This window comes from Cyclopterus lumpus, chromosome 20 (assembly GCF_009769545.1).
Source record: "Cyclopterus lumpus isolate fCycLum1 chromosome 20, fCycLum1.pri, whole genome shotgun sequence".
Taxonomy (NCBI): domain Eukaryota; kingdom Metazoa; phylum Chordata; class Actinopteri; order Perciformes; family Cyclopteridae; genus Cyclopterus; species Cyclopterus lumpus.
Genome location: NC_046985.1, coordinates 9,342,262 through 9,359,086, shown reverse-complemented (window position 1 = coordinate 9,359,086; position 16,825 = coordinate 9,342,262). Strand labels below are relative to the sequence as shown.

At 42.3% G+C, this 16,825-nt stretch overlaps 1 protein-coding gene across 3 annotated transcripts in view; it reads right to left on the bottom strand.

Annotated features, from left to right (window-relative positions):
* The window catches only part of prex2 (phosphatidylinositol-3,4,5-trisphosphate-dependent Rac exchange factor 2), a 79,867-nt gene that overhangs the window by 47,457 nt on the left and 15,585 nt on the right, over positions 1-16,825 (bottom strand). For all 3 annotated transcript variants that reach the window (XM_034560054.1, XM_034560053.1, XM_034560055.1), the window contains exons 4-13: positions 15,694-15,798; positions 13,257-13,358; positions 12,153-12,314; positions 9,528-9,661; positions 8,625-8,728; positions 7,183-7,332; positions 6,497-6,638; positions 2,062-2,162; positions 933-1,036; positions 807-856 (exon numbers count right to left, since the gene is read on the bottom strand). In XM_034560054.1, coding sequence (XP_034415945.1) covers positions 807-856; positions 933-1,036; positions 2,062-2,162; positions 6,497-6,638; positions 7,183-7,332; positions 8,625-8,728; positions 9,528-9,661; positions 12,153-12,314; positions 13,257-13,358; positions 15,694-15,798 — 1,154 coding nt within the window. The remainder of the gene's footprint in view (positions 1-806; positions 857-932; positions 1,037-2,061; positions 2,163-6,496; positions 6,639-7,182; positions 7,333-8,624; positions 8,729-9,527; positions 9,662-12,152; positions 12,315-13,256; positions 13,359-15,693; positions 15,799-16,825) is intronic.

Sequence of the window (16,825 nt, the reverse complement as noted above, 5' to 3'; positions counted from 1 at the left end):
AGTTTTTACCTCAAGAGATTTGGCCTCAACACAAATGCCAGTGGGCTGAATGCTGACACACACACACACACACACATATAATCACCCTTTAGGCCTTTTAGTAGCTGGATCAAAAAGAAATATGGAGAAGATACGATGCAGGAATACATGCAGGATCAGCGTGCCCCTTCCAGCTATGGCATAGTTTTGTTGGTGTGAAATTAAAGCTTTTCTGCAGGCCATTTGGAAACTAGCATAAACAGGCAACCTTGATGTGGTACTTTGTGGCAAAACACATTAGCAGCCTGCTCCTCAAACACTGTTCAAATACATGCCAGCAAATCCTTCCTATAAAATGAGATTGCTCCACTTCGAACCCTGTTCGACAAAGGGATGTTTAACCACATTTGGGTTTAAGTGACTATTTCATGGGCAAGCTGGATTTGTCTGTACACCTATTATCCACTCTAAGATAAATTAATGGGAGCTTACTTGTATTATTCCAAGTGTTCATCTGAATGACAGATGATGGCACACAGTACTCATTCCGATTTCAGTACTGAAACTTTGAAAACAACAGTTTTGAACTTCAGATATCAAGATGGCTATTTTGATCATGTTGTACGTGGAGAAATTGGAATCGATGTTTGTCTCCTGCAGCATGACTCTGTGTCAGGCCTTTGAGAGCACAGGATCAATACACGGTCGGTTACACTCAGTAAAATCTTCTTCCTTTTTTTACTGAGCTTTTTAGGAGTAAGAGGCTAAGCTATTGGGGCCCCACCGGGCCAGGTTGCATTGGAGTGGAAAAGAAAATGTCTGCCTACCTGATGACAGGAGTGAAGAGGCTGTGAAGACGGCAGAAGAGTCGAACGCCCTAAGAAAAAGCTTCCGATTAGGTGAATGACAAGGGTGTCCAACGTGATTTATAATAAATTAAGCTCCGCTGTTACCTTAGAGATGACATCATGCATGTCGCTTCTGGGGTGGTAGGTGCCATCGTCGTAGCGAAAGCGGTACAGTACAGGCTCAGGTTTGAACTGGTGTTTGTCCGTGACTAAAAATGCAATTCAAAACATAAGGAGGTTTCTGAAAGGAGAAGTGCCCAGGGTGAAAGATGAATAAAAAATTATAATTTCAAAACTTAATGGGCCGTTATTCATATTGCGTTAAATTTGAAAGTGTAGGAGGTTTAAAAAACATGTTCAAGCCAAGCCAGGCTGCATGGTGAAACAAGCTTTCCAGACAAGAGGAAGGCTCAAACCTTCATACAGAGTGGTCACAGATTACACAGCTGCTCAGAGCTCCCTGCTCCTCTTGCTTTAGGGGACTTTGTCGAAGGCCCTCCAAAACCATCATAACAGTTGGCTCTGTATTCTTGGCTACAGCCATGAGAGTTCCATTAAAGATTTGTATGAAAAGATATTGTTTCATTTTTCACATGGGCATTTCTAACAGCACTGTGAGAGCGCTCAGAGGGGCTCCGAGTTTTTCCTCTCTGTCAGGAACAGCTCTAAAGCCCATTCTCATTTCTCTGTGAGGAAGCAATAAAGTACCCCTGAGTGATTTAAGATACAACTTGGCTTGGGGCCCTACTCTTTTGAGGAAGAAAAAAAACAAAAAACTTGCAGAGCACTGCGCAACATTTAGTGTGAATGCAAAGCCTTAGCCAGCTTGAGGCTCATGCACCAAATACACTTGTTAGCCAAAGCCACAGAACAGCCACTGAGCAAATATTTCACAAACATTACGGCAAGAGGAGATTAACATTCATAATACCTTACCTAAACATTGTGTCAAGGGAGAGGGACACCTGCTAAGACATACGTCAATAAAACAGCTGCATGTGCATTGTAGGCTCAAGCCAGAGAGTGAAGATATTGTGAAACTGCTTGCTGAATGAGAAACATTCACTGGACGTGGCAATAGGTTAGGAAAGGCAATGACAGGCATTTGCATGCACTATACCATGGAGAACAAAGTAACTTAGACTGTGGTAGATTTGGTTATTGGTATGGAACAGCAAAGGATAATAAAGAAGGTCTTAGTGGGGGGGAAAAGGAGAGAATTGAGAGAACTAACCATGGTGGATGATTCCATTCTCCAGCAGAGCTTGACCCAGGTGAACCCCTTCCTCTGGGTTGCCTGTCTCACCAATGTCCATTAGCCAAGACACAAACTCACTGAGGAAACACAAAAGGCAACACTGACACAATAGCGCACATACTCACTCAGGGATAACACAACAAACGTACACAAAATCCCAGCGGGGAAATCCTGTCACTATAAAAGAGAGTGTGTGTTCAGTGGAGAGAGCTTTGAATTAACCCTCAATAATCTGTCAATTGGAATAAAAGTGGTGGCCTTTGTGAAGACTAAAGCAACAAACACTATCCTTAGCGAAGAGGGATGATATGTTTACTGCTGGGGGCCACATCTGTCCAGCAGGCTTTAGTTTGTGTTTTGTCGAGTTCAACTTAATTTATTTTAGACATGCGATGTAACGCAATGAAATCCGAACAATTTAATAGGAATCTCGGGAAGTTCATGGAAAATGAATGCAACTTTTGCTCTGCATCATTTACATCTGGAAAGAGGAAACAAACCAACCCCCAGAAAAACAAACATTGCATCCGATTTCAGAGGGGCCCAAATTACCTAAACGGAATAATTCTCCATAATTTAGTGACTGAGAGAGAGAGAGTAAGAGGAGAAAATAAAGAAAGTCTTAGAGGGTTGAGGACAGACAAAGTGGCATAGCCTATCCGATTAAATCCCAGTCTCCCTATAAAAGACAAACAACGACGGCCAGCAGCACCACCGGATTTCTGTGGAATTCACTTGCCGGCCATGACGGTGGTGGTCGGGTTTTCGTCTCGAGCCAACTGGGGCAATTACAAACGCTGTCAGAGAAACAACTGCCCAAACACCCCACCTCCGTCACTCTTTAACCACTCATCCGTGGCGTCTTTTCTCTACGCAAGAGACCACAGGGGAAAAACACAAGTCTATAACAATGTCAATTTGTCAACCTCTGCACCTTAACCATGGAAGAAAAAACACCATGAAAGTTTGGATTATGAAGCTCAACCAGATTAGGGTCAAATATGCAATAAACTGTTTTCACGCAATTACAATCTACATTCGGAACAGGGCAAAATTGACCAACTCAAAAATCCCAATATTTAAGACGTATTTGTGCACGAATCGATCATTTGCGAGTATGACTGTGTAATACCAGTTTAACACTTGCAATTAGCCTTTAAAGGGCCTCAAAATCAAGTGTTTTGTCAATAAACTTCTTACTGTAAGCCATGGATTACTTCATGAATGCCAAAGTTAGAAAGGTTTTGGTTATTGAGAGTTAGATGAGAAGATCAATACCACTCACATATGTCTGCTGAAGATGAAGCTACTGCTAGTAGTGGGTTAGCTTAGCTTAACATAACAGCTAGCCTGTTATGCTAAACAAAATAGGCTTAGCAGCATCTCTAAAGCTCATTAATTAACATATTACATCCTGTTTGTCTAATGTACACAAAAGTGTAAACTTGACAAGTGGTCTTACTCCGTATTTGTACAGACTAAATAAAGAAGATATAATGTGTAAACTAGTGAACTATGGAGGTGCTGGGAGATTAAACGTCTTCAACTCGGAGAGAGCCAAATAAGCTTTAAGTTTCTCTACGCCACTACATTAAGATAATCAAATCCCAGACAGTCTCTACTTTCGTACGCTATTGTGTAATGGGGCTGAGGGGCCGGGTTATTAGAGGCATCTCCATTCCTGCCAGAGGGCTCTACCCACTCCTTCAGGAGAGCATTGGGGTCAGGTGTGGGAGGAGACGCACCTGGAGCTGATCTCCTCGTCAGGGAGGGGAACAAATGTCCAGCAGGGAAGCTGATCAGGAGACATGCTGAGAGAGAGCGGAGCAGAGTGGCTGCTCCCTGAGAGCTCCGGGGTTGGAGAGAGTTGAGGTCGGTAAGTCGGCTCGCGGCCCGGCTGAAAGAGTTTAGTTTTCTAGTTTAGTAGTAAGGCTCTGGACTGAGCTACAGTATGTGTTCAGTTTTTTTGTGTTACTTTGAGTTTTCTATGGAAGACCGAGAAAGACTGCGGAACTCACTCCCACTATTTTCAGTGTACTCCATATCCCCCTGTTAAAATGTATACTGTATATTAACTGATGTATGAATATACCTTTCGTTCTATGCCTGAAATGCTGTCTACATCCACATGAAGCAGCATTTTTTTTTTAAACTTCAGCTTCTGCTTAAATGTAACCTTTGTGTGAGCAGATGGAGCTAAAGGTTTATGCCAAGTAACGTCAAAAAGAGAGCAGAGGCTGACAAAGACAAAGAGCATTTCTTGCACGGTGTATAACCTTTCCGTTGAGCTTTTCTTCAACATCGATCACAACAAGCAGACGCTACTGTCTGTCATGTGCAGAAAAGACACACTTTGAAGGCGCTTTTGTTTTCCTGTTTATCGCAGGTTTAAAATTGGATGATATAACTGCAATCTAGGTGGCTGTCGCGCACATTTTCTTTGATGAATTACATTGTCACAGAAAACAAACCGCAAATGCGATTGTGCGACTTAAAGAGGGAGGAGCTCGGGACCCAAAAATAGCCTTTGGCTTTAAAAAAACAAATCTAAAAGAGAGAGAGAGAGAGGAGGCGTGTAAAAAGAATAAAGGCGCACAATGGAGGGAGTGGGCTAAGTAGAAGCCATAGGCAATGTGGCTTTCATCAGAGAAATACCATGCTGGTTCCAATTCACCAATTACGCACACATGTATCTCCATGATCGTCTCAGACAGGGGAAGTACAGAGGGGCTAGAGATGTCTTCTCACCCACAAGTGGTCATCCAGGTGTTGGCCAAGTTGTGTAAAGAGCGATAGGTTTCCTAAAGGTTCTTCCCTGAGCTGCTTGCTCACCATATGATCTCTTCAGACTCGAGGAGGTGCCCATATATGACCAACGTTTAATCATTTTAATCTTTTTAGCTGACAGATCCATTCTTCCTCCAGACCACAAGGGATCTGCGTGGACCAAAGGAGAAAGTAATCACTCCTTCCCAACCACCGTCCTATGTAACATGGCCACAACTATGCCCAATTGGACTTTTGGGTTTTGTTTTTTTCTCTCTCACCATGCTTTTAAAAATAACAGAGATTTTGAACTGACTATTTAAGCTTGGGTGATTTTCAGTGTGATTATTACTAGTCAAAACATCTCTGTAGAACATTTTAACAAATGGAAAACATGGCTCATTCTGAAAAGTAGTGTGGCGTTTACAAGGCAAATTTGTTATGGGATTTCAAGAGTCAAGATAGGCACGTTTATATAACATCCAACACTGCCTCATGCAAACATTTTATTTTATTCCCAACCCTTTTTAAATTGCAGCGTCATCACTCTATATAAAAAAATAACGTAGAACGGAGAGCCCTTCTGCTGCAGCCAGATGGTTGTAGATGTTATTATCCTGATCCAGTTACAGTCCCGTACCCCCTACATATTGACATTTTAATAATTTTAATTATGAATTTAAAGAGCGTTCCTGGATTAAACCCTGAGCAAACTCAGTTCAAACCAACTTCAGTACTCATTTACTGTATGAGAAGCTGACATGATGAAAAGCAAAATACTGAAATGGGGGCATCAACTCATGCATGCTTAAAATAGCTCAAGGACGGGATTTGGAGTTAAGCTTTACAGTAAATATTCTCAACTATCAACAAATAGAGGATAGATGGGCATAATTAGACTGATAAAAAGTAAACATGGAAGGACTGTATATTGACATAGTGAAGCTGTGGAAACTCAAGGACAAGAGGAAACGATGACCATGTTACAAAGACACACACACAGCTGCTTTATGGTATAATGGACCCTCTACAGTTACCTCATGGATTCCTCAGCAGTAAGCTGACATGGGCAACGGAGAAAGCGGGCAGTCAGCTGAGCGGCACAGGGATATCTCCCTGTGATTTACGACTGGCATTCAATGGCCGATCCGTCCCCAGACATCACACAATAATCCTTAAATAAGATTCATGGGCTAAATCTGTCTGGCTTCGATTTTCCCATGACTGAGACCACAGACATATATAACACAGAGCCACCTGAACAAAAAGCGCTGAATATTTCTTCGTCCCAGCTGCTGCCTTTAGAATTTCTTGCCCATTTAAGAAATTAAATCAGGGATGGATTAATTGATCGATGTTACAACAGTGTAATCTGTTAAATTACCATATGATGCAGGTGCTAATATTATTGATTTCACACTGTACAAGAACTCTCTGTCTGCTTCTCAAATGTATACATATCTGTATATCTGCAATTACACAGAATTAGATATTCCTTCTGGTTTATTTTACGACATCCACTTTGCCTCTCACTCCCTCCCTCACAGCTACACAGCTCACACTGATGTGACCCAGAGGAACTCAATACTCAGCAGCTTCCTCACTGGACAAAGCAATGTGGCGGCGTTAGCGGCAAGAATCTTACCTTCCCAGGAAGCACTTGGGGAAGGTGGTGAGCTTGCGTTTACGGTCCTTAATGAGGTTACCCTTGGTCATGAGGTGGTAAAGTTTCTCGCCCTTCTCTGACACCATCACCCACGTATCCTGCTCCATGCCGAGCCTCAGGCCTTTGCAGCAGGGGAGGAAAGAAGGGGGAAAAGCCTGTCAATATCTTGGCATTAACAATCTTTACACTCAGCTCCTAGACTAGAGGCGACATTGATTACTAGCTGGAGAAGGTTAATATCTCCTAATATGACAAGATAATTAGCAATGTCTTTCACTGTCTGTGATAATATTCTGAGGAAGCATTAATGACTGACATGAAGAGATTATCATGTACACAATCTCAAAATGGCGTTGGACTTTTCTTTGTCGGAATGACAACCTGCTAATCTGGTGATATTGTGTTCGCAAAGACACACACAATATCATCACATCCTTCGTTTTTTTTCTTTCACTCTTGGATGCAGATCCCACAACTCAATCCCCCCACCCCTTTATATTAGTACGATTAAATAGGTCTGTGTTCATTTATCCACATACAGCATATATTCACAGCTATTTGATTCAAGACAGATGTTGAGGAGAAAAATAAAAGGGGAAATGAGTTTCCCTAACTGACCTCCCCACCCCCCCCCCTGATACTGATACAGTAAAGCGCCTTCTTACTTTTCCTCCGCTCCCTCTCTTTCATGATGGCCTCCAGCCACTCCTGCTTCTCCTCCGGGGTCTTGGCCATGCACACGAACCACTTGTTCTTGGCCGTGTTGTGGATCTTCCAGCCATTGTTTACTATGTTCCCGCTGCTGTGGTAGTCAGCTGTAACGCAGACATGAGATTGACTTCACTACTGTTATAAAGTCCTTTACCTGCAAGGGGTGGGTCACCACAAATCACTTATTTCTTTCTTTTTGGACTCTTTTGGGCTCAGAGTACTTTGACATGTTTGAAGGAGCGTGCAATCAATCAGCGTTGTGATAGCAACACAAAGGCAACGGAAAAGAACAGGAAATAGACCAGAACAGACAAGATATATACAGCTTTCTTATACAATAGTGTGCGGCCTCTTTTCCCAAAACATGCATCATAAAACTATTGAGAGCAAAGTACTTTATCTCAGTGCAAACACTCAATGCGGGCTCACTTTTCCCAGCTCTAGTGCCGGCCCTACCCTCTCTATTGAGTGCTTCATTGATTAGCGCTCTTCTCCTTTAATGAGATAAACGAGAGTACACACAATAAAGAAGAAGAACCATCCATCAGCCTTATTTAGTGCTGAGTGTTCAGAATAGTCCACAGAGATGGAGACTACTTGTGATTCACCTCCTACGCTCAAATGTAGAAGCTAAGAATGTAAAAACCCAAAGCAATTGGACATGAACTCTTGACCGTAAGTTGAATCTCTGTCATTATTTCCACCTCTTAGGAAACGTTTCAAATGCTTAACAGCCTGACCTCTGATTCTCTCCCTCCACGGGTGTAACAGAAAGCAAACCCTTACAATCATCAATTACAATCACATCTAAAAGCATCTACAGTGGGGTGTCCTTTATATGGTATGCCTCAAGGGCGTATTTCAACCTTAGGCAGCAAGTGTGTGCCTGGGAAAAAGTCTGGGCGCTTTCCTTTTGTAGAAATCCAAGCTAAAATACTCCTGTCGACCCAGATTTCAGATTGAGATCTCTCGCCTGTGGTGCAGAACACCCAAGAGTCACTGCACCGCTGCCTGCCTCACGTGTTTATCCTCCCTCTCCGGACCCAAACCCATCCATCTCTCAAAGCACCCAATATTATGGCCCATCTAGGTCTGTTGGAGAGGAAATGATGGCTTCTACAAATATAAATGATAATCAGTGGCTATGTGAGGCCAAGAGACACAAGCGCTCAAGTTCACCAAGTACCAGCATGTAAATAATGTTTATAGGTAAATCTTATTTTTCCATCGGTAATCCAAGTATAAAATCACATGTTGTAAAGGTTCCTGTGAGGGTTATTATGGCATATCTTTAAACCGCAGCAATGCTGAAATAAAAAATGAGCGTCCGAAAGCCAGAAAGAGAAAATCTAACTATTTGGCCAAAGTAAATGTATTTTTTCACAGGACCACTCACCCGTGCCATCATCAACATTTTCCACCTCCATCACCTCTGTGTTGATTCTCCCTCTGAACAGGTAGCGCGGACCCTCTGTGGCCGTCTTGCTGTTTTTTAAACGCCTGGGATGGAGAGAAGCAAACAAATCATGTCATGTTATTGTTTAGTGAGTAATTAGTATCACTCACAGTTCATTCAAGAGGCTAATTATAATCATCTGATATTTGTCTATGTGTACTAACCACATTAAGTGAGGAAAATGCATCTAAATTTAAGTATACACTTTATACAGCGCCTGCAGTAAAAATATAAATAATAAAAAGATAAAAACAGATGGCAACTTGGTTGGTGGCGTGTAAACAAGGCCTGCCAAAAAACAAATACAATGGATGTAGCATTATTGTTAGCAACTGCATTTGTAGCTCAGTGTCAGCAGCACAGACTTGGCCAGAAGCACAACAATGGTCAGCAATCAGCAAGAGTTTCCTGACTCAACTTGCACTGATCATAATCAAATGTCATATCGTTGAGTATACTTCCTTACAAACTACCTAAAAGATAAATCTACCAGAAAAAGAGTCCGCAGATGGTGGTTAATAAAAGTTAAAAAAAAAGAAATGCCAAATCCTTCTGTCACGTGTCTCCTGTACTTGCATGACTTCTTTCAACTCGCTCACAAAAAAGTAAAATGATTTTCACAGTGTACTGCTCTCTGTTCTAAAGTAAAGGAACTTGCACAAGGAATTCCTCATAAAGTTATAATGTTATGTAGGAGTACACAGATGGAGGAACATTTTGAATTAGCATAAACAATATTTGTATTCAGTCTCTTAAAATGATACACACTGTAATGAGAATTGAAATGTATCTTCTGATTTGTGGATGTTGCCAGTAGAGTAATGAATAGGAGGGCCAGGACACCTGTTTTTCTTCTTGCAGTAGACCAGAAGCTTGTCAAACAGGAAGAAAATCCTCTCTTGTATGTTTCCAGCTGAAATCTTCAAGAGGACGCCGTGCATGAGCATCTCCGTGCATGTATCTGTGATATTGGAGCCCTGCAAACAGACATGTGGGCAAAAGGTCAAGCAGAAGAAAAAAAACAGAGAGTGAAACAGATGCTTGGACAGAGATTGGCACACAGGAATGCGGGAAAACAAGGTATTCAAACTAGCAAATTATTTTAATGTGAATCTTCTATCTGAAAGAGAAAGTTTCTAAAAAAGGAATTCTGTAACATTCAATGTTCGCACATAGTGACTGAACAGGAGGAGGGATCACAAAGCCCAGCCTTTCCTGTTCCCTCTCTCAGGGGTCTGTAAAAACACTCCCTGCTTCCTCAGACCAGATTGCTGTGGGACTTTAAAATGCACGGCCGTTAATAGCTTGTATAGAATAACATCCCGTCCAGTCAGACCATGTGCTGCATTGTCGCGCCTGGTCACCACATTGGTTGGGGTTCCTGCTGCAAGTGATAAAGTGTGCTGTCTTTCCCCTTACCTTGCCTGCTCTGGGAATTTATGGACCACGTTTGATCGGCCCCTCAGAGCTAAAAATAACTCCCATGCGCACAGAGCCGGAAAATGTGCTAAGCATTTCCTCCTACTGGAGACACCAGTGGGCCAAAACTTATCCCGCTTTTTCCTTCTTTCGCTCCTCACCCTTTTTTTATCCTCCTCCCTTCTCTTCTGCCAATAATCCCTCACTCTCTTCCCCTCCCATTGACTCCTCGGTCTATTCCTCTGTCCTTCCTCCAGGAACACTTTTTTTGTCTGCTTCTTTCAGCAGCCTTTTAACTCCTCAGTTCATGTCCAGATGTTAAACTAATTTGTGAATGTGTGCATGCCAAACATGGAAACTTGAAGGGGCCAATTGTAAACTCACACTAGTCCAGACTACGGAGCTGCATTTCCCAAATGGAAGTACTGACACTTCCCATTTGTGTTTTTAAAATTTTTCACAGAACCCCCTGTCTATTTACTTCTATTGTTGCAGCCTTCTTTAGATTTTTCAATTTCTCTGCAGCATTTTTCCATCACTCTTAACACTATTATTGTTACAAGCCGAAGCTCCACAGAGGGTATACTGAGAAGCTTGAGCAACTCTTTAAACCCTCAGTCATCTATTTCATCTAAATTTCAACCCTCTATTTTTATAGCCAGACAACAGCCAGACATAACAACTGCAGAAATGGATAAAAGATTAGGAAGGACAAAGCAGAATATTCCAGTAATCAAAGGAAAAGTGTGGTGGAAAAATGTATGTTAACTCTAAAGTGGTATCTGTCAATTGGTAATTAAAGTACGTTTTAAGAACTCTAATTAAACTCAAACGAGAACAGAATGTAAAGTGAAACACAACTGGAAACTACTACCGGCCGCTCTAAAATTAACATATTTCTCTGCACAGAGTGACAAAACACAGACACTTGCAACACAAACCAACTGGTAATCACCACCCTGACAAATGCTGGCAGTCGTCACTATGGTGACCACTTCGGGCCATCGCCCTGTCTCTCCCACACGAGGTGAACCTGCCAGGATGCCCCAGGGCGGCCAGCTGTGGAGCAGGTCAGCGCTAACAAGCAATCAGCCCGGGCGGAGGAGCAGGAACGGAAAAACAGCATCTCCCACAAACACTCCTCATCCCTCCATCATTCCTCAGACACCCACACAGAAATGCAAGATGCAACCATCACTCAGCCAGCACTCCTTTTTTTTCTTTTCTTTCTACATCTCGCCTCTCCTCTTAGTTCCATGTCATTTAGCCTGGCGTCAAAGGATCCTTCAGAGAGAGCGAATGTTTACAATTAATAAAAAAGTGCTGGGGGGAAACCGCAGAGTAGTTACAGCCATGTCGAGTGCAAGATATGTCACTGCACCCGACAGTACACCCAAAGTGTGTCACCGCACCCAATTCTGAGCACACTTTTTTTGTCATAAACATTGGCCAACTATTTTTGCTGTTGCAGTATATTTGACTGTGAAGCAAAAAAGAAACCAGACTAAAAGCCTTTGTAAATGCCCTGGTAATACTTAAACACATTCATAGAAACCTGACCACTGATTTCTCTTTCCAACCACCACGAGGCCAACTGCCCCCTTATTAAGGCATCCCAGAACGCAGGAAGGAAACTAATCTAAAGGCAACCCTCCAGACCAAGACGTTCCGTCTACCTGATGATGATTGAATCGGTGACCCTTAAGCGTGACGGCTTTAATCAGAGGCTCATCCAGGAGGAAAGAATTTAACCATTGTGAAAACAAGTAATTGTTCCCAGAGAGAACCAGAAAGCTTAAAAGGCTGACAAAAGTCACACCACTTGGAATTCTTGTTGCATTGCTGGCATCGGACTAAGTGGCTTTAAATATGTCATGACTTTGAGCTTTTACAGGGGGAAAGCTGAGCTGTGTTTAAAAAAATAATAATAACCTACAAGCCAACTCTGACTGCATAGCAGGACAGTCAATGCAGCCATTTAAATTGAATTTACTGGGTGAGATTAAATCATTCAACTCAGTGAGTGTACACAGTTAATTTGAGACCCACCTCCCAGCCCTCGATATGGGACTGCCATTCCTCCAAAATCTCCAACTTCTCCATCTGTCTCTTGGCCTCGTTGATGCTGGAGCACACAGCCTTCATCACCTGCAGAGACTCCTGCACCAGGGCGTAGTCGTTGTGCCTCTTCGGGGTCCTTTTCAGCAGCTCCTGCATATATGCAAATTCCACACAAAGTCTCACATGAAGAACTAGTAAGGTGACAATAGAGACACACACATTCCCATTATTGCACCTAAACTACTTTAAAATCAAATGTGTGGCAAATCTAACTCTTAAAACATAACTCTTAAACATTTACACATGAAAATAATGATATCAAAATATGTTCAAATATGTTCACACTCCACAAGTGCTTACCTTCCAGTGGTCCCTGAGTTAGGTCATTTAAAAACCCTGCCACTGGATGCCACAGTCTAGCAAAAGCAATGTCAATCTCTGGGTCTATAGTCTAAACACTGTCTTTCAATAAGTCAGCTACCATAGGGCAGACGTACACTGTTCTGGATATATCTGAACCCAGTGCTGGCTATCTGTGTCATTTCAGAGCGGGAGCCCCAGGCAGCTGGGAGACTTCAAATGGCAGAGCATCAGATTACCCCCTTATTATTATTACTACTACGCCTCTGTGCCCGCGCTGGTGGCTGTTTAGAGAACGCTTGGGTGAATTAATAGATCATAACAAGACGAATGAGATGGGACAGCTCAGATCACAGTCTCAAGCGAGACTTTGAAAGTGTATTTAATTTCGCACACGTTTCCCATCGGGAAATGGAAATTTCAGAACTAACAACTGAGAGTGCCGGTATGAATGAGGCCAGTCAAAGTGTCCGAATGCACAGCTGGGTAGGGCAGGTGATGATAGGTCTTGTGTTATTACTACGATGTGGCTGTGCTGGGGAACTAAATCGGAGAGTAGACGGGTCCGAATATGAGACCGCTGTTTCATTAGCAAGGGAGAGGTTGATGTGAATGGGACGAGACAGCCCTAACTAATGACTAGGCGGTGGTGAGTGAAGGTGCCCTACAGAGGTGGTACACGGGTGTGGCCTCTCTATAATACATGGTTATCGTGCACAAGACCATACTCACTCTGAGCAGCAATGGGTACTTGCAGATCCTCTGTATAGGAGCTACCAGGTAACCCTCCAGCGGGACCTCTGTGTTTTTTCTGCCTCCCAGCAACATGCAGTTCTGCAGGAGAGGAGAGGAGGTTTAACAAGGCCGAAGCCAGCAGCTCTGTGAGGCTGTAATGCTCATTGGAAAGAAAACCCACATATGTTTTTGATTTTTAGAAATCCTAGTGAAGGAAATGTAATAATTTAACAGAGTGAAAGAATAAAGAAACAAATATGGGTTTATCAGCAGTATTGCTCGACGGTAAGGGTTGCCAGGTTGTCATTAACAAATTATTGGCCTTTGGTTGCTATCATTTGACACTTTTTAACATGTGAAAAATATGGACAGCACACAGGTGAATGTTTGTGTCTCTTCAGTTGTATGTAAGAGGGAAAATAGCTGACTCAATACCCATCTCTAAGTTTTCATTTTCATTACTAACCTGTCATGTAACTGCAGAGTCTCAAAATGACTAAAAATGGCAACCATAATTTCAGTTTCAGCAAGCACATTTGAAAGTTAGTGTTGAGCCCTGGTGAGGATGGTGTGAACAGAAAGGTCATCATGTTGACTCGTTTTTTTATAATATCTAGCTAGGGAGATGCAAGAAATGAAGTGGTCATAACATGTTGAAGTGGTTGTCATGTACAGATTAAACATCAGTGTTTTCGGCAATGTTTATCACCACTACCACCATCTTAGTTTAGTATGTTGGCATTACTAAAATGTGCTAATTAGCACAAGTACAGCTGAGGCCAATGTGAACATCATTGGTTTTGCAGGTCTTTGGTCATAAACCATACTCTTGGGCAGATAGACAGTTTGACCGGCTAGTTACACTATTTCACAGTCCGGGGAACATCAAAGTCTGTAGGATTCATCCTCAGGGGACTATAAACATCTGAACTAAAATGAATGGCAATCCAACCAATAGTTGTTCAAATATGTCTGGACAAAAGTGGTGGACCGACCCACAGACCAACATCGCCATCTCTACATTTTTTTATCATAAGCTAAGAGATAATCTTTGCCTTCAGTCAATCAAAAGGACCTTTACCTTTCTGTGGTAGGATACAGGTTATGAGGCCAACTGCTTCTATTCACTCTCACCTCCTTCTCAACTGAAATATCTACGAGGTGCCGGATTACAGTGTAAACACTAAACCAGGCTTTATGGCATCTAGTTGGCCAAAGGTTTAGTGGAGGTTAGCAGATATCCTCACCCTTGTCATGGCAAGTCTGAGGAGGTGACCTGAGGTATATCAGGCCATAGCTAATTGTAGGTTGAAAGGTAACACGAGACCCATATAGTCCGTATGGAAGGTTAGGTCACCAAAAGGTTAAGGCTATAAAGGCAGTATTAAATCAAAGTCAATTAATATCGTTACCTCCTCTGGCTTCCTAGATTAAAGGCACGCATGAACAGTAAATCAGAATATAACTCTTGCAGCCTCTTTGATGGTGTGTTTAGTGTGTACATATGTGTGTTCATTTACTGACTCCATCAATGACAGTTTTACCAGAAGGTCATATGCTTCTCCAATGAACAGGCCAATCAATACATACTGTGGTTATTTTCTGGTTGTGTTACTCTGCAGTAGATTTTAATTTGCAAAGTGCTCTATATTTATGCTTGTCTTAAAACACAAGGGGTGATGGCGTGTTGGGATACAAGAGCATGCCGCTTTGAGGTAAAGGAGCAAAAAGGACTAGCATTACACGCTGTCAAAACGTATGAACAAGGGTACAAAAGACTAAACAGCATCAGGTGAAGAGCTGTGAAAGGCAAGGAAAAAGGAAAAAGAGCGAATATTTTGACCTCAAACACACACAGTTTGCGACCGGCAGGGGGGATGTAGTCATCGTTTGTTCTAGCAACGTGATGCTCCCCTGTGGAAGTGAAATTCTCTCAGTGTCGGGAGAGGGAGTCCGCCCACACAAGGGGCAGAGTCACATCAGCTGTCAGACACACTGGAACATTAAGTACAGGGTTTAACACGGTCAACTATGTGTGGGTGACTGTGTGTTTGTATGAGTGAGGCTGTGTGTTTTCATATGCGAGCAGTTCTCAAGTGCAGGTTTGTTCACGCGTGACCTCTTTTGGATTTCAATAGTGACGCTAAGAAATCCACTATATTTTTGGAATTACCCGAACAATTTCACACATCATATGGATGTTTAACTATATAGCTATAGAAGGAGACGTAAGCTAAACAATAACAGTTAAACTCCATTTTGTGTGATGAATTATTTCGGAACAAAGAAACAAACTGCAGTCCATCACTAAGAGTGACGATTGTAACTAATACACTGCCAGTTAATAACTATAATGTGTGTTAGCATGAATTGAAAACTCTGACTTGTGCATGAGTTGGTTGCATGTATGTGCATCTTGTTAGCCCCTTCTCACCAGTAAACATGTCCGAACGCTCCTGATCTTATTGAGCTCCAGCAGCAGCCTCTGAGCCTTCTCATGATTCCCACAGTATTCATCATAAATCTGGAAACGACTCCTCTGCAAGAGATAGAGAACGACAAGGACGCATGAGTAAAAAGAACAAATTGCGGACAGGGAGAAAGAAAGAGTGAAAAGGGGCAACAAAGTCAAGCCGAAAATGGGAAAAAGAGTAGAGGGCGTCGAGAAATCATTTAAGCCAGGCAATAAAGAAGACAGTAAAACTGAGAACAATGAGAGAAAACAAGGCCAAAACAGACCACAGAGCAGACGTGTGAATTGTAGGATTCATTGAAGGTAAGAATTCTTCCCTGTACTCTCATTTCCATCATGAAATAAACAATGTATATCACGTGGGTGTGTGGGTGTGTGTGTGTGTGTGTTGGTGTGTGTGTGGGTGTGTGTGGGTGTGTGTGTGTGTGTTCCAATAGTATCCATCTGCCTTGCAGCCATATTACTGACAACTTTCCACCGCAGCAGTTCTCATGACATTCATACTCCATTGTCTCTGAAAGGCAGCAGTGGGCCGACCGCACAGCCTTTAAATCACTCACTACAAAGTCACTACAGAGCTGCAGAAATAGTACGCAGTCTTCAGCCATGCGGCTCTGCCTCAGAAGATATGCTATAAAGAGGCAGAGCTCTCTTGACAACAACTACAACGACTTGCAAATACACATATTTTTCATAACTGGTAAAGTATGCTTTTCTTGTTTTCTAATAGGTCAGTTTACAAACCTCCAAAATATTTATTTTTGTGTCCCTGGGAACGGATTTAACTGTAGTTCTAAAGGGAGGAGTGGAGTCTTAAATCCGCCTGAGGGATTTTGATTTTAGCAGCCGAATGTCCAGCTGGCTTACTTACCTATTTGTGTTTCTGTAGTAAAGTTACATTGTGTAATTCTTTCCTGGAACTTTTGACCATCAACATATCACTACTGACATTTTGAGGGGGGAAAAAACTGCATAATAACAAAGAAATTGTACAAGTCTAATCTCAATGGACTCACATGGTCACTCCATGACTGAATTATGGTCATGAGTTTTCAGTTATGCTGAGAATTATATCCCATTTCCTCTCTCTCTC